This window comes from Rhinatrema bivittatum, chromosome 3 (assembly GCF_901001135.1).
Source record: "Rhinatrema bivittatum chromosome 3, aRhiBiv1.1, whole genome shotgun sequence".
Taxonomy (NCBI): Eukaryota; Metazoa; Chordata; class Amphibia; order Gymnophiona; family Rhinatrematidae; genus Rhinatrema; species Rhinatrema bivittatum.
Window position 1 is genome coordinate 290,935,223 of NC_042617.1, and position 18,923 is coordinate 290,954,145.

Here is an 18,923-nt window from a genome sequence, read left to right on the forward strand (position 1 = left end):
GCAGTTGTACAACTTTATTACTCAGAATCATCAGAAAACAACGCTGCATTTTAACATAACAGTACATGATGGCAGAAAATAACCAAGCATTCATCCAGTTATTCTGGTCTACACTGCTAGGGATACATACCAGCTGCAGGCGATAGTATTCTGACTGCTTGTAGGATATTACTCCTTATCCAAAGCAGGTTTTGTCATCTTCCATTTTGGTTTTCTTCCATCCTGGATAGATGAGCAAACAAGCTCCCAATTCAATACTCAGGTCCCTTCCACCTGCTGTGTTTTACTATCAAGCTTTGTAATAATCTAAACAGCTACCAAAAACCAGAAAGCCTGTTGCTTGAACATCCAGCTGCCTATGTCCCCATAGTTTGGCTGGATAGTACCTGGCAACCACCAATCTGCCAGCATTCACCTGGATGATTTCTGGACAGTAGCAGCCTGCTGGTTCCCACCTGGTTATCCTGTGGCCTTCTGTAATGCTAGCTCATGTTTTCTTTATCTGAGCTTTGTTTTCTCCTCATCACCTTCTCCTCTGCCTCTGTTCTTGAGCGAGTGAAGGGCAGGTTGTTTGCAAACCTGCAATCTCCTAACCTTTCTCCTACCATTTATCCTTTATCGCTGTCCGATGCATGCTTGAATTCTTTCACAGCATGGATTTCCACCACCTCTGCAGACATCTGGAATAATCTCATCAATAAAGCAATATTTGCTCTTGCCTTCCTTCCTGCAATTTTAAATCATGGCACTGTTTATGAATTTCACCTTCCCATACTTTATTGATGACTGTCAAATATTTAAATGTTTCCATCATATTCCCCTTTCCCTTCTTTCCTCTGGTGAATACATTTTAGTAGCTCTTCTCTGAAGCACTTCATCCTCTCATGAAGGTATGGCCTTCTGAACCGAATAAGTCTCATCACTAGTGACCTATATATAAGTAACATTACCACCTTTCTTAGCAGAGTTGCTTACCTGTAACAGGTGTTCTCCTAGGATTGCAGGATGTTAGTCTTCACACATGGGTGCCATCACATCATCAGATGGAGCCCAGCATGGAACTTTGATCTCAAAGATTCTAGAACTCTCAAACATGCCCTACTGAGCATCTGCAGCTGTAGTCATCACCCTGCCCCCTAGGCAGAGTCCTTCAGACCATGATATAGCTAATACCTGGAGAAACCAACTCCCAGGGGAGGCAGATAATTTTTGTGAGGACTAATCCTGCTGTCCTCGGCAAACACCTGTTACAGGTAAGCAACTCTGTTTTTCCTAGGACAAGCAGGATGTCCTGCTAGGGATTCACATGGGTGAATCCCTAGCTATAGGCTATCCGAGTAGGACAAAGCAGGAAACCGCACAGAGCTGAAGCACTACCTCCCTTCCTTTGCCTGAGGCAGCTGATCTACCAGGTTGGGTTCTACAAAGAAAACCATAGAAAAGACAGACACAAACCCTCCCGCATAGCAGGGGTGTCTAAGTTAGAGAAGTGATGCGAGAGCAAGCAGAAGCAAACTCCGCATCATGGAAAATAGTACCAGCAGGGTTCCAGATAAGTAACCCCTGACAACAGTAGTCTAGAACCACCTGGATATAGGAAGAACCCAGAGATGTAGACAAGAGAAAACTCTTGGACGAAGACCACACAGTTTCTGTTTGCGTTAAAAAGACAACCAAAAAAACAAACTAGGGCCTGAGAGCCTCTCATCAAGAGAATCTGCGGTCCACTGACATCCGAAGGACCGAATGCCTCTGCAGAAGAGTCCCCAGGTTTGGCTAGTACACACAATGGGCAGAAGAAACCCAATCAACGCTTGGAAGAACAAACAGCAAAGCAAGGCAGGGCCTGGGACAGACACTGGGTGCCAAAGCATCAGACCTAGCTGACTGTGCAGGACAGTGTCAAGAGTTTCAGGGGATGAAGGGCAATCCCCGAAACAGACCTGTAGCCCAAAACTCCTGAGCAGGGAGTTGAGATAGCCCTGAAGCTCACCCAAGAGCACCTGTCAAGAACAGATTTATCTATCCTGTCCACATGATAGCACAGGGGAGCAGGAAGGCCCTTTGGGCAACCTAGAGAAATGAGAAAAGCTAAAGGCAGTATTGGCCAGAGCATGCAAAAGTATATGGAAAAACGTGGTGTGTCTTTCCCTGCAGGTATAGAGAAGTTATACCACGAATGCCTTAGCTTGTCCTCCCCTCCCCCCCAACAATCCAAACAGAAGTCAGAAGGAGCGAAGAACACAATGAGGCAGACTGGTGGACTGCCGGGGCAAGCATAAGTCACCAGGTTGTCTGTCTACCCCAAGCGAACAACTTACTGCCGAATCCAACAGGGAGTTACCCACTGAGATAGAGTCCTCAGTCTGCTTAGAACAGCAGAAACAGAGAGAACACCTATACTCTTTGATAATCTGTACACCCCAGGGGAGAAATCCCAAAAACTCCCCTAGGAGTCGGGAAGCCAGGAAGTCGCATGTGCAAACCCCGGTAGAACAGGATTTCATTACCAGCGCGGAAACCCGAAGGGCACCAAGGCAGGCTCAGGGTGATCTTGAAACAGACTGCCAAGCATCCGGCTGAGGTATCACTACCCCAGCCGTTAATGCATAAACCCTCCCCCCCCCCCAGGGAACACACAGTCCAGCAATGGACAATTGTTGAATGAGCTAGGACTTCCCTGTCCTCAGACAGAGTGATCCTGAAAGAGGGGAAGAACAGTTTGTATGCTACCATGAGCAAAGAGGAGCGCCTCTGTTGTGGGTCACTCTGCCCCCAACTCCCGCAGCCATTGACATGTCATAATGCCTCTATAATCGCTCCATGGTGAGATTGCACCTTGAATACTGTGTACAATTCTGGTCGCCGCATCTCAAAAAAGATATAATTGCGATGGAGAAGGTACAGAGAAGAAGGGCTACCAAAATGATAAAGGGGATGGAACAGCTCCCCTATGAGGAAAGGCTGAAGAGGTTAGGGCTATTCAGCTTGGCGAAGAGACGGCTGAGGGGGGATATGATAGATGTCTAAGATCATGAGAGGTCTTGAACGGGTAGATGTGAATCGGTTATTTACATTTTCGAATAATAGAAGGACTAGGGGGCATTCCATGAAGTTAGCAAGTAGCACATTTAAGACTAATCGGAGAAAATTCTTTTTCACTCAACGCACAATAAAGCTCTGGAATTTGTTGCCAGAGGATGTGGTTAGTGCAGTTAGTGTAGCTGGGTTCAAAAAAGGTTTGGATAAGTTCTTGGAGAAGTCCATTAACGGCTATTAATCAAGTTTACTTAGGGAATAGCCACTGCTATTAATTACATCAGTAACATGGGATCTTCTTAGTGCTTGGGTAATTGCCAGGTTCTTGTGGCCTGGTTTGGCCTCTGTTGGAAACAGGATGCTGGGCTTGATGGACCCTTGGTCTGACCCAGCATGGCAATTTCTTATGTTCTTATGTAAGGGTGAAAGGCACGCTCGCCCATTTGATGGACTAGCACTCTCCTCACAGAGAAGGTCCCACAGGCAAGAATGACTGGTGATAATGGTCCCTAAGAAAAGATGCCCACAGAGGCCAGCAGGTATAAAATTGACTCCTGAACAGAGAAAACCCTGGAGGGTCAGCGGGGAGCAGCATTGGACAGGCTCTCTTGTGAATAGACCTGCAATCAAGGGAGAGCACTACCACTCAAATGGTTCTCAGGGCTGGCGAGAAACTAAGAGCGAATGCCAGCCAGAGCAGTGCCAGTCCTTCTCCAGGAATGGAGAAACGAGAGACACACTATGAAGGGATGCACAGTTGGGCATCCAGAGGGGAACCCAGTCAAATCTCCCCTTCCAGAGTGGAGAGGGAAGCAATGGGATCGGGACCTCCCGATCCCAAAAGACTTTTCAACTCTCTAGAGGAGAGTTGAGGCACAATCACTGATCGCTGAAGTGCCGAAGCGACCAACCCCCCACAGGTAGCCAGCCTCAGATAGGGGAGGTCACCACAGTAATCCACAGAGGGGCTGCAGCAAAAAAAAAAAAAAAACAAAACAAAACACGGTCTAATGATCACCGCTACCATTCCCCGGCCCTGGCCTCCAAGGAGATGCACTGATTCAAAGAATCGAGGCCCCGGTTCAGAGAAAAACCTGCCAAGGACAGAACCTCAGGGGCTGCCCCACAAAAAAAAAAGGGTTTTGGACACAGGAAAGGTCGAAAGACACATTCCTCTGCTGAGGCAGGAGAGGACTCCTGCGCTATTCTCCTGATGTCTTCTTCCCTCAGGGTCCGCCCAGGAACACAGTTCTAGGACAGTCCTGTGGCTGCGGAACACAACCTGTTGAGTCCGCCCGGAGGAAAATACACACAGACACCCAGACGGCAGAGGGCAACTGGTGGAACAAACCCTCTGCTATAAAAGCACACTGAGCAGTATCATGCAGTGGTATCCCATCCTACAGATGGTAGCACACCTATGATCCCACGTGCCGTGCCTGCGGATAGAATCCCATGCCACAGTAAGGACAGAGACCATTTGCCAGAGTCGATGGCTACATGCTGCCCCACGACAAAGCACAGTGTGTGATGACACCTCCCTCGCCAGTGCTCCTCAGCACTGTGCGATGCTGAACCGATGAGGAGGCTGAGACAGGATGATGGCAGAACTCTGGCATGGCTGAGGACTGCGCTGAGGGAGAATGCCATCTGCCATTGCCCAATGTATTCGGAGTAGATGCCTAACCTTTTCCGACCACGCATGCTGCACACCAACGTCACATTAACTCCCAGCGGAGTGAAGAACAGTGCAATAATGCGTCCCCAGAATCAGTGGTGCTCTGGGAAAGGCATGGGGTAGGGTGGTGGTCAATGCTTCGCCCCCTCCAGTACCCGATAATGCTTTGAGAGGCAGGCCCTCAGAACTGTGTCAGGAATGCTTCATCTTCAATTCCCTCAGGGAACAAAAGCAGTGAAATCCCTGGTGACAGAAGGTGTCCATGGGGTTCTGCGGTCATGTCCTGTGGCCTCCAACTGCAGCCACTGGTGCCCAGAGTGGTGACTGTGTCCATAGGGTCCAAGGAGCTTTTGCGCTCATCGATGCAAAGCCACTGCACCCAGGGCTTCGACAGCACTTGAGCGAACCATAATCAGTTCAATGGCACATAGCGCCATCCTCGGCACCTCAGGTGCCCGTGGACAACAACCGCCCGGTGGCCCCAGTGGAGACTCTGGTGTCCGAAGGTATTGATGGACTAGTAGTACCAAGGACCCAAAAAGCACGAAGGAAGGTGATCTATAATAGCCGTCAGGATGAAAGAAAAGAAATAGATGCCTGTAGTCTTAAAACAATCCTTTATTGCAGTGGAGACACAAGGGTAGCCCGACTCTGGCCGAGTTTCGCCGTTTCAAAACGGCTGCCTCAGGGGCTTACAATAATCTTCTTGAATTCATTAGTTATATATCGACTATGAATATAGTGTGATCATATAAAGAGCTGTATGATCTCTTATGTTGCCTTTGCTAGTGGAGTTCTGCTATCGCGAATGCTTCAAGACGCAACATAAGAGATCATACAGCTCTTTATATGATCACACTATATTCATAGTCGATATATAACTAATGAATTCAAGAAGATTATTGTAAGCCCCTGAGGCAGCCGTTTTGAAACGGCGAAACTCGGCCAGAGTCGGGCTACCCTTGTGTCTCCACTGCAATAAAGGATTGTTTTAAGACTACAGGCATCTATTTCTTTTCTTTCATCCTAGTAGTACCAAGGAAGCCATGGGCATCTGCAGGGAGAGGGCCTGCAGCCCACACACAGATCACAGATGCCCAAAGGAACCGATAACCGCCAGCACCATCGACTGTTGTTCTCTCAGCTCACTTATATATCAGATCGGCTGCCAAGGTCCAATAGTCGTAGCCCGTGAAGGGACAGCACAGAGCTCCTCTGTGCCTCAGAGGACACCACCAAGGAGCCTTGAGGGCATGGGACCAATGTGCTTGGATGCCCCAGTGTACCAGGATGCCTTGAGTAGATGGCGACTCCTGCACTCGATCCGTTCAAGGCCAAAAACCCCTGCCACCCAAGGGCTGCAAGGTCTTGTGGGGGCTTCCAAGAGCCCCGGCGGTCGACGGCCTCAAAGACAACCAGGGCGCTCAATGGCGAACCCAGTGCCTGGTCGGTGGTGATTGACATAGTCAAGATAGTAATGAGTGGCATCGGTGGCCCCACACCTCGATGGCCTCGAGGGAGTTAATGGTATTGGGGAAGCACTGCATTGCGTTGGCACCAAGTCCATGTTCTGCACTGGCATCGAGGCCACACACTGCAACAACCTAGTGGGCGGCCGCAGCATGAAGGCTACACATCAAGAGCCATCGCACCATTGAGGATACCACCACTTCAACCTCGAGGGTGGTTATGCATGCACCTTGATGGGATCGAGGGTTTCGATGGCACCGCGGGTGTCAAGGGCCCTATGGGCGTCGCAAGCACGGCAGCACTGATGGTGCCGTGGGCACCACAGAAGTGAGGGAACCGTGGTATCAAGGGCAGCGTGGCCTTGAGGCATCAATGAAATCGAGGGTGTTAATTTGCACTGCTACTCCACCACCTCGATGCCCAAGCTGGTGCAGCGAGACTTCACTTCCACCGATGCTAACAGCATAGAAGGCCTTACGGCATTGTAGATGGTCAAGAGCCTCGATGGCATAGAGGGTGACCCTGCACTTCGATGGTGTCAAGGGTAACCACTGTGAACAATGGTGGACCTGGTCCATGGCGTAGTCTTGACATTGATGCTTCAGACGAACGATGCACTGGTCATAAATGTGCATGGGCAACTGTTACTGGGCATGGCACTGAAGTGCAGCAACAAGCTGCTAGCCCAGGCTCCTGCTCACCCTCTCTCCCAAGGAGACTGCACTACCAAGACTGGCAAGCAGGAGGGGAGGCTATGTCATCAAGGGCTCCCACCCATGGCAACTAGTTTCTTGGGATGTGGGGAGGATGAGCTCTCCCCTCACAGGAACAGCATGATCCTCAATCCCTCCACCGTCCGAATCCATTGATGCCGATTGATCGGTGAAACGACATGGAACTCTAGTCTGGGTAGAACTCAGGTGAGTCCCCAGGCTCAGCGGCCTACACAGATCACCGGACTGCATAAGTCAGTCCTGTCAGGACCGAGGAAAGGGAGAAAAAGGAAACAGAGGAAGGACACAGATACAAAACTGCAGAAGCAGTTTTTCTTTTTTTTTTTTGTAAATAGCAGCAAAGAAACAGACTCTGCCAGGCTGCACAGGGGAAAGCTCACCATGCAGCCGGCAGACAGTTGGAAAGAACATAAGAACATAAGAAAATGCCATACTGGGTCAGACCAAGGGTCCATCAAGCCCAGCATCCTGTTTCCAACAGAGGCCAAACCAGGCCACAAGAACCTGGCAATTACCCAAACACTAAGTCTATTCCATGTTACCATTGCTAATGGCAGTGGCTATTCTCTAAGTGAACTTAATAGCAGGTAATGGACTTCTCCTCCAAGAAGAGCAAAAGAGAAGAAATAAAACTATCTTAAGGAAAAGGAAAGAAAATAGCTGCAGCTCTACAAAAATCACTTACAAGAAGTGAGAAGAAAGCAAACCTGAATACTGTGAGCACACAGCTTTCACAACGTCAGGGCTCCGCGGGGGGGAAAAAAAAAAGAGACTAAGGGACTCTGCCTAGGGGGCAGGGTGATGACTACAGCTGCACATGCTCAGTAGGGCATGTTTGAGAGTTCTAGAATCTTTGAGATCAAAGTTCCATGCCTGTTTCCATCCAGTGATGTCACCCATGTGTGAGGACTACCATCCTGCTTGTCCTAGAACTGCTGATATCTTTATTTATGCAAACAAGCATTCTGTATGTTTTCCCAGTTTTAGTACATTGGCTGGCTACATTCTGCTCAGCTAAGACAGTTACTCCCACATAGTTGACAGTTTCCAGGTCTTGTCCTTCTAAATGGATTTTTGCGTCCCAGATGAAACTCATTTTCTACACGCTTGACCATCCTTCTTTTCAAGGAGTCTTTCTCTGTTAATTTTTGTATCATCTGCAAACACGCATATTTCCCCCTTATCATCTGCAAACACACATATTTCCCCCTTAAATTCCTCAGCAATTTTGATAATAAAAGACACTAAAAAGAGCCAGTTTAGTATTAAGCTCTGGGATGCACCACTGTTCCTGCTGCTGACAATGTAGCCTATTTACCACCACTTTACTCCCTGCCATTTAACCAGTTCCTCACTCAGTTTACAACTTGCTGGCCTACTCCCATACCATCCACCTGTACTTGCCATCTTTCTCCATAGTACAGAGTCAAAAGTCTTATTGAAGTCCAGATAGCCAACATCCACACCATCTCACTAATCCACAGAAGTGAAACCATGTTGTCTGCTGTTCTATAATCTACTTGTTTCAAGGCACTGCACTGTCTTTTTTTTTTTTTTTTTTTAGAATCATTTTCATAATTTTGTCCATTAGTGAAGTTAAACTAATGGGTCTGTAGTTGCCTATCTCCTCCTAGTCCCCACTTATGCTTAGAGGGACCATCTCTGTTCAACTTGTCCTTGAAAACTGGGGAGGCTTCAAAGGACTGGAAGAGAACAATCTACACATTCTGGATCTTATTTAGTATCCTGATGTATACACCATCGGTCCCATGGCCTTATCCAGTCAAAAAAAGATATAGCAGAACTAGGAAAAAGGTACAGAGGATAGTATTTTCTCATAGGAAAGCCAAACACCTTAGGGCTCTTCGGACTTGAACAGAGATGACAGAGGAGACATGAAAAACTTATAAAATCATAAGTGGGGTAGAATGGGGTAAACAGAGAAAGGAAAATTGGTTCTTACCTGCTAATTTTCATTCCTGTAGTACCACAGATCAGTCTAGATTCCTGGGTTTTGCATCCTTGCCACCAGATAGAGACAGAGTTTTACTGACACTGCTACATAACAGAGTGTGTCACCTGCAGTCCCTTAGTATTGACCAGTACCCAAGCCAAGATGTCAGCAAAAACCATAAACTTCTAAGCAAACTCCCTCCCCTCCAACAAGCAGGAGGTTGAAGGTGCCCAAATTTATCTAACTATCAGCATTGAAAAACCTCCAACCACTCCACACTATATATAAAAGTAAGTATAAAACAAAGTACGAGCGGTGGACTCTCCCTCCCAACTAAATGGGCGGGTCTCTGGACTGATCTGTGTTACTACAGGAACAAAAACTAGCAGGTAAGAACCAATTTTCCTTTCCCTGTACATACCCACATCAGTCCAGACTCCTGGGATGTAGTTAAGCTCCCCTTAACTCTGGTGGGACCTGAAAAGTTCTGCTTGTAGAATACTTCTACCAAAACACATGAAAGCAGGAGTCCGACACCAAAGCGATAATTCCTAGCAAAAGTGTGCAATGACTTCCCAGTAGCTGCCCTGCAAATTTCATGCAGAGAAATCTGATGCGACTCAGCCCAGGAGGTCGCTGAGAACACGTCAAGTACGCCCCTTAACCACCTGGCACTGGGCGCCCTTTAGAAATGCAAGTTGACTCAACCGCTTCCTTCAGTCACCATGAAATTGTAGCCTTAGACGCCTTATTTCCCTTCTTTGGACCACTCCACAGTCCAAAGAAGTGATCTGATCTACAAAGAGGTAAATTGAACTAAGGAAATCATTAGTGACCTTAAGATTCCGCAATAACACACACCTCACAACTAAGAGCTTGATCTCCACCGTATGAAGCACAGAAGAATCCAAATCCAGAAAACCCTGGAATTTCCGAATCCAAATGCAGAAAAACCTGGAATCTCAACGCAATGGTGCCTAGAGTTCAGAAATTCTGTTTGAACAGACACTAAAAACAACTATGTTAAGAGAGAGTCAAGACTTTCAACTGAGGCCTCTTTAATGGTCCAAACTGAGCCTCTCACAATCTAAGGATTAGACCCAGTTCCAGGTTCCAAGATGGACAAATGTTCCACACCTGAGGAAGCAAGATCTTATCTTCCCAAAGGAACTGTACAACATCCAGACTTGCAGACAGAGGCTACACCTGCACCTTATGCAGGAGCCAATCCAATGTCGTTCCCGGAGCTCCCAGAGAGTTAAAGGCAAGTCCCATTATCAGAACCTTCCTGTAGAGAGCCAAAATAGCCACTGAGCTTGAATAGCCTGCAGTCAGCCAACAGAACTCCATGACTTTAAGACCCCCACAAATTAGCACATACGCTAACGAAATAAAAGGCTTGCAATAAGGTGGAAACTACTTCAGAATATCCCTTCTGTCTCAGTCATCTCCTCTCAAAAACCAAGCCATGAGCCAGAAATGAGCTGCATCACACAAATCCATTGGACCACAATGGGGAAGAATCGACCTGAAAACATTGTGCCCTGGCAGAGCAGATTCGACCAGCTTGTCTATTGCACTATCCACTGTAATCCCTTGTCTACCACTGGTCACAGGAAGACCTAAAGAAAAATCCCTCGAGTCCATCGCAGAACCAGAGAGTCGATTCCTTCTGTCCCGTGATCTCATCGACAGTTGTAAAACCGTGACACTTTGTTGCACTCTATTGGTTGCCATTAAGTCATATGGGGATAGCCCCTATCTTCCATGAATGAAACACATCGTTGCCCCCGATTGCTCTCATTCTCTGGGGTCTAACGTTTTCTGACTGAGGAAATCAGACAGAATGTTGTCCACCCTGGAGATAAAATGCCAACTGCTCCAAGTGCTGCTCTGCCCAGAGAAACAATTCCCGGTCTCTCAAGCCACCGCCTGATTCCCCGGTTCCGCTTTGAAGGTTGATGTAGTCCACCGTCGTTGCACTGGCCGATAGGATCTATACTGGATGGCCGCGAAAACATGGCAAACAGGCGAACGCCGCGAAATGCATCACTCATCTCTAGCCAAACCCTGAGAACTCCCACCTCGATCACTGGCCCTGCACTGGCTACTCTTGACACCGCCCTCCAACTGGAGAGGCTTGCATCCATGGTTACTATTAACCAATTCGGAACCTCCAGTTCTGCACCATGCTCGAGACTTGAGGAAGCCTTCATAAAAGCCTGCCCCTGGCTTCCTCCTCTAACGGAAAAATAAAACTGTGCCGATAACTGATTCCAGTGGGAAAAGAAACCCCAGCGTTTATGAGGGGACTAAATAGCTCTTTGCTAGGTTCACCACCCATCCTAGAGACTACGAGTGCCTCAGTACCTTTGTATTGATTGTTGACAAAAGCCCACTGATTTCGCCAGTGAAATCTTGCTCTGTCTCTATCTGTTGGTGCGGAGGCAAAACCCAGGAGTCTGGACTGATCCGGTACGTACAGGGAACGAGCCAATTGTCCAGACATGATGTACCAACACACTTTTCTTGTGCAACACAGCCACCATCACCACCATCAGGATGGTGAAGGTACCCGGAGCCGTTGGTAACCAAAGGGAAGAGCTCAAAAACTGAAAAATATTCCCCTAGGACTGTGAACCTCAGGAATCTCTGGTCTCTGGCCTAACAGCTATATGCAGATACACCTCTGTCAAGTCAAGCGATGCCAAGAACTCTCCCTTGCCTGCCACCGCCATGGCAGACCTCAGAGTCACTATGCGGAAAAGGGGAAACTTGAGAGCAACAATAATCTTCTGTAAATTCCATATCAGCTGCAAATGCCCGGTCCTCTTTCAGAACAGGAAGACAGATTGTTTCCCCCACCCCCCTTCTAAAACTTGCCATTAACTCTGAATTGGACTCTGGAGGGGAAAGGTACAGGGTGCTTAGCTTAAAAGGGACTAAGCCAACAAACTCAGCAAGTCCCCTTTGTGACAAGAAAACAAAATCTGGGTACAGCCCAATGTGGTTTCCCATCAGATGTAATTCCTGCCTCTTTAAGAGGCAAGAAAACCAATTCCTCACCGTTATCCTCCAATGAATCAAGATTCATGGGCTCTGCCTCTTCTAGAGCTGAGAAACCCAACTCCCCACTGGAATCCTCCGATGTATCCTGAGCCACATCCCCTTTAACATTCCCAGGAGCAGCCTCCCTGTGGTGTTTGACCGCCATGACTGACAAAGCCCAAGCCCACAATCCCTAAACAGCAGATTGCAGCACCCTCACCGAGCACCCCCACAAAGAGAACTACAAGTCTTGGAAATTTTCCACCCAGGAAAAAGAGGATGGATCTACACAGAAGGAAGATGGATCTATACCAGAGCCCATAGGCCCCGCCCTGCTCCCTCCAACCTCTCTCTCTTGTGGATACTTCTGCCATAGGGAGACACCATGATGGATGCTTCTGCCACAAGCAAAGAAAAAATAGCAAGGGCTGAATTCCTCTCAAATGGAAAGCCTGACAGCAAGGCGCTTGGACCTGTTCATCCCCAGCATCTAGTTCTCAAAGTTAGGCTCTAGGTGGCCAGCTGCGCATCCATCAACTCTACCCAGGAATACACGTGCTCAAGACTAGGTTGCGGTCGCATGCTCACAAGCATCTGCGCAAATATGCACTCAGGTCTAGATCACAGTTGTAAGTGTCCGAGCAAAATCCAATCAAGCCTAGGCTGCGGACGTGTGCACCCAAGCTTCCACGTGAATAGGCGCTCAAGGCTAGGTCGTGGTTGCATGCTCACAAGAACCCATATAAAAATGCACTCAAGACAGAAGTACGTGCTCAAAACCAAGCCATGACCTTGCGTGAAAACAGCTACCGCATCCTTACTACAGTTCCAGCGCTGATAGACCAGATCATTGTCAGGCACAGACTATAACCAAAGGCTTGAAAAGCTTTCACCATTTAACAGTTCCAGAGCCCAGCCTGGTGATCCATCCTGCCCTGGAAACAGCCATAGGGCTGGAGAGACACCGTCCTAGAAAACCCCTGTGGGGCTCAGAAACCCCTGTGGGGCTGAAGTGACCCTGCCCTGGAACACCGGTGGGGGGCCTGGAATCACCCCTGGGGCTGAAGGGACACAGTCCTGGAAACTCCCGAGAGGATGAATGGAAAGAGGAAAGCCCTGAATCAGGCCCTCCCTTCCATCTTTCAGGAACATGGGAGCTGCATCTAAGATGGCTACTGTTCCTGCGCTGCTGGGAAGAGAGGCTCTGCTAGCTGCTGCTACTTCATAATTTCCTCTCTCCCCCCCCTTAGCGTGGCCCCTGCGGCCCTCTCCATGCCACCTAACCAGCACCTGTTCCATCAGCAAGTTAAGATGCTCCTCTAACGGCATGGCCAAGTTCAGTGTGGACCCCTACTGTGGTTGGGAACCCCCGGCTTCCCCTGGTGAAGTAGCCAGCCGCGTGGCAGACTTCAACATGGCTGCCACTCCCACACAAAGAAGAGCTCCCCAGAGCAGGCTCGGCTGATCGTGCCAAGAAAACTAGCTTAAACAGAGGGGGGCACTGCAAATGTGTCTCCGCTCCCCTACCCCTCCCCAAATGCACCTGGATCACAAATATTTTATCTAGGCGCTAGTGCAAGCTGCCGCAGCATACACTGCTATATGCCAATTAACTGCGTGGTCTGGAGCCTTGTGACACCGCCACAGAGAGCCCCAGGAGACCTGATAGGCCTTCTCTACATTGAATGAACTGCCAGCAAGCTGCCCAATCAACTGCACAACATCGCATCAATGCCACTAAGTAAAAAGAACAAAAAGTCCCTTTTTTTTCCTTTTTTTAATAAACTTTAGCAAGCAGGAAACCAACATAAAAGGATACTTCCCTGCTCCTTCTGGGCTCCTTATGCTGCGTTACCAACCGGTCACCACACTATCTCATATGTGGTGACCACCAGATGTCCACTCCATGGATCTCCGAACCGAGCTATAGAAGGGTCACCACCCCTGGCTCATCTGCCTCAAAACCAGGGGGATGGCCCCACCAGGACCTCACAACCCCCTAGAAGGATCAAGCAATCTTCTTCTGCTTTTCACTTCATCTGTTTTGTTTTTTTTCCTCCAGAGTGCAGGATTTGCCCCATCTACCATCTGCTGGAGACAGTGAAATACTGAGGGACAGCAGGTGGCCACACTGAGTTATGTTCAGTGTCAGTAAAACTTTTTCTGTCTCCATCTGCTGGCAGGGATGCAAAACCCAGGAGTCTGGAGTGGTCTGGGTATGTCCAGGGAACTGTAATTTACTCTTTCCAATAGTACTAGGATTAGGCAACATTTCATGAAGCTAATAGGTACTTTTAAAACATCTGAGAAAGCACTTTTTCACTCAGCGTAGAATTTAACGGAGGAATGTGTTACTAGAGATTGTGGTGAAGCAGCCTAGCTGCTTTTAAAATAGGGACTAGGCAAGTTCTTGGAGGAAAGAGCTATAAACCACTATTAGCCATGCAGATTAGCAATCACTCATCCTCTTGACATCAGCCCTCCTCAAGTCCAGCACTCTAGACTTAGTATGATTTGGGTCTGAGTTAAATATTGAGCCAAGGTACAGCGATCACTGGATCCCAAATATTTCCTTTACATGAGGTCAGTGACAATGTCTCTATTTGGCAGGATAACCCCATCACTTGAGGGGGCTCTTCCACTAGTTGCGCGAGGAATACCCTTGTAGAGCATGCAGAACTTCTCCACTCCTGGCTGCTGATGGTGCAGCAGTAAGCTCCAGACTATAGCTGGTAGACTAAAGTTACCTATAAGCAGGACTTCCGCTTTGCATGCCATCCTCCTGATGCTTCTTAACATGTCTGAATCTCCTTCCTTTCCACATGCTGGAGGTTTGTATAATACTCCCTGTGTACAGAATTTCTCTTATGCTTTGTCAGGGCAAACTACAGTAATTTAAGCTTCTTCCTGATCTCCCTTTATTTCAGTAATTATGTTTGTAATATAAACAGCCACTCATACTTTCCTCTTTCTCTCCTAAAGAGATTATAGCCTGGCACAGCCACATCCCAGTCTTGGTTTCCATTACACCAACACTTGGTGATTGCCACTAACAAATACCCAAATCCACCTCTGCCATGATGGCTTCCAGGGCTGATTTTGTGAACAAGACTTCAAGCATTTCTATACACGACTCTCCAGAATGATGCATGGTCTCTCTCTCTATTTTTTTTGTTCTCTTTATATTTTCATTATATTTTCCTTGCTGTCTCCTGTATGTTGTTTGATTTATTTTGGGCTTTTATTCCTTCAAGGCTTACCGTGTTTGCCTCAGTTTTTTTGCTTCTGGAAGAGCGCAGTCTGTGCTCTCCCCCATTCCTTGCTTAGTTTCAATGCTGGGCTAAGTAGGACTTGAAATGACAAGGATGGATCAGAGTGCCTTTCTTGGATGGATGCAAACTCTCCCACTTGTATCTTGGAGGGCAAGGATCTTACATCTCTGTCAATGCACCCAAAATCATCTTCTCTGCACCAATTATTCAACTGTGAATTGAAATTATTGGTAAGGACGATTCTCTCTATTCCCTGTTGCAGGTAGGCAACACTTCTGTGATTTTCATAGATTTGGCTACCTCTCAAACACCCTTCTAGTCCTGTTGAGTCTGTTCTAACATTCGCATCTCGGGGTACAATGATTCCAGTTCACCTGCCTTTCCCATTTCTCTAGTAATGTCACAAAAGATCCTCACCAAGTGAGTACAATATACTAAACACCAAATATTCACCCGGTATTTGTTTATTTAATTACTTGCTAGAGATGATTTACCGTTTAACCATACAGCAACTTTAAGTATTATAGAAATCAATACTGTACTCAATAAAATAATTGAGGATGATGGGTGATCGTTTCATATATTTCAAGACACCATCCAGGTGTCAATTTTGTGATGTAATCATTAACAACCAACCACCTTCCAAATTTTACTAATAAATATATTATATATATTTTTTTTGGGATTTTTATTCTAAAATTGCTGTGATGGAATACGGAAATCTTCCCATATCCCTGTGCTCAATTTATGTGTTTTTATTTGCCAATATTTAATGAAATTTTTCTATCTGTGACTAGCACTTTTTTTAAATATTACATTTGTTTTAATGCCGTCTAGGTGCCATCGCTACTACTTAGCTTTTAAGAATGTCTCATATTCTCCCGACTTGCGCAAGTTTCAACAAGCTGTCTTCCTCAGGGTGTGTTCATTCTTATATTAGATGTCTTCTCCGGTAATAACTTTCCACTTTCAACGGTGCTCAACAGAACCTCCGTGCTCCATTGCTCTCCTGACGGCGTTCACTCTATGTTGCTTCCTGTCTCTTTTTAAACCCACTTCCTGGATACTGTGAGAACCAATCCGAAGCTTCTAAATCAGAGAAAACCAATCCAATTGGTCATTGAGTCCCCCTGGTTGTTCAGTATGAAGTCTAAATATCCATGCTTGTTCTCGGCGATTAAGTGCTGCCTGTCCACCTTGCCCCTCCACAATGCTATCAATAACTGTCCACCGCAGTTGTTCAAACGTGTGTTGCTGTTCTATACAATGCTGTACAATGGGAGCTGTAATGTTTGCATTGTTTATACGGGAGCGATGCTCAGCTATTCTAAGTTTCACTGCCCTGCTGGTGCGACCCACATATACCTTCGGGCAGCTGCATACAATTGCATAAATTACTGATTTAGTGGAACAATCAGTGTTGGTTTTTCTGAAGACTTTATATCCTGAGACCGGGTCGGTCCATTCATCTCCCTCAATGGTGGATTCACATACAGTGCATTTGCCACACTTGGTGTGTCGTTTAATTCCTTTCTTGTCACAAATTTGCGACTTAGAATGGATAACATAATCCCTGATATTCCTTCCTCTACTTGTTGTTAGTAGTGGTATTTCACTCAATACTTCATGGAGGGCAACAATGTGCCAATGATTTTTAATTGAATTCATAATTGCACTAGTTGACGTACTGTGAGGTAACACACATACCATTCTGTTCTGTGTCTTCACAGGTCTATATTGCAACAGAGAATCTCTGTCACTATACCTGGCTCGTTTATAGGCTTTACGGATAACCTTATGTGGGTATCCTCTTTCAACAAACTTTTTGCTAAGTATTTCTGCCTGTTGTTTTTCTTCTCTTGCAAGCTCTTTCCTATAGCGGATTCCCTATTTAACTTTACTCCCCATTCCAGTGCCCCCAGAAGTTGTTCTGCACGAGTGTGTGATTAAACAGCTTGTAGAGGACAAGGAAAGCAGCTGTGATCCACGGTCAGAGTTCTCCCTGAGCCCGTAGTAAGATGGACTCTCCTTTACGGGGCTTTCCGTCCAGTGGTACAGGACAGAGTGGTCCATGGTTTCTTGGTTTTGTTTAAACAAATTGTAGCTCAGCTTTAAGTCTCTTTTTTTTTTTTTTTTTTAAGTAAAATACAAAGTACTGGAAGAAATAAATGGCATTTCATGTGAAACAAAATTTTTCAATCAATTAGTGTCTGATTATTCCAAAATCTTTGGTTTTGGGTGCATGCAATCCGCTCCCCAAAGCACAGCTAACATGTGCAGTGTGCTGTCGTCATATGGCATTTGAATTTAAAAATTAAAAAACAAATAAAAAAACACCACATTTCTTTTCTCCTTTATAAATTACATTCAAATACTGTCAGTCAGTAAACCCACTGCTATTTGGGATCTTTATTTATTGTAAAATATTTTGCTTTTAAGTTCCTGAAGTCCTGTGGTAGCAGTCTGGGTCAATCAAAAGCTGCTGCACCGGACCAATTAGAGCTAAAGTGTCATATCATTTGTGCTACTTTGCCAACTTCTTCTCCCGTAACACATATAAACAAAGGTTGCAAAGGAATTGTTTAAAGAGTTTTAAGCACAGAAACGTTCAGGCAATCTGTAGGAAACTTTTCTGTTTTGCAAAAGCTCCACTTTCTCTCTGACTGCCATCTCCACCTCACTCCCATTGCTTCCTGACTGTTTTGCTGGATTAGCTACATTCCCAACTAGTTCCAAGCTTTTCATTGCCCGTTACAGCCCTCAGCAGCCCAAATACATCACCGCCTTCATGCATGTTAGTAGCTCACCTAAGAGTGCATTTATCAGATAGAAACCAAATGTGGGAAAAAAAAAATCAAATCCTCACAACAGATTGTAAAACAGGTTTCCAAAGCTTAGAGATCTCATTTGAAATACTATGTACAATTCTGGAGACCGCACATTCAAAAGGATATAAACAGAATGGAGTCTGTCCAGAAGGTGGGTACTAAAATGGTCAGTGGTCTTTGTTCTAAAGATAGGCTTATGGGGACAGACTTAAAGATCTAACCATATATACTCTAGAGAAAAGGCAAAATGGGACATTTAAATATCTCAAAGGCTTCTATGCACAGGAGGCAAGCCTTTTTCAATGGAAAGGAAGCTCTAAAAACAACGGGTTATGGGAGGAGGTGAAAAGGGGTAGATTCAGGCATAATCTTGAGAAATGTTTCTTTACAGAGAGGGAACTAGATATACCGAACGACCTCCCAGTGAAGGTGAGACAAAATGGTATCTGAATTCAAGAAAGCAAAGGATACATTCAGGGGATCTCTGAGGGAGTGATGGGAATGGCAAGGCTAGATAAATTTGATGGATGAGCAGACTGGAAGGGCCACATGGTCTTTTTCTGCCGTCATGTTTCTGTGTTTCTAAGGAATGCCTAAGGTTTCTTTTCTGTGTGCTGGTAGGGGAAAGAATAGGAGTATATATGTTAACAAAAATGCATGGCTTTGTGACGCTCTCCTCTTACTCACATTCCATTGACGAAGTCATTCATTATAGGCCGCAAACTGGTGAAGGTCAGGATTGGAATCAACGCGAAAGGAAGCTAAATAAAAAAAAATATATATATTTTAAAAAGCTATATGAATTACATTTTTTTTGCTTCACCCCCCTCTGTCTTCACAACCTCCTCCCCAGACAGTATACTCAGGCAGCAATAGGGACCCCCTTGCAGACCAGGCATC

General features: G+C 46.3%; 1 protein-coding gene across 6 annotated transcripts in view; it reads right to left on the reverse strand.

The window, feature by feature from the left end:
• The window catches only part of SLC11A2 (solute carrier family 11 member 2), a 222,310-nt gene that overhangs the window by 26,143 nt on the left and 177,244 nt on the right, over positions 1-18,923 (reverse strand). For all 6 annotated transcript variants that reach the window (XM_029594945.1, XM_029594942.1, XM_029594946.1 and 3 more), the window contains one exon: positions 18,711-18,784. In XM_029594945.1, coding sequence (XP_029450805.1) covers positions 18,711-18,784 — 74 coding nt within the window. The remainder of the gene's footprint in view (positions 1-18,710; positions 18,785-18,923) is intronic.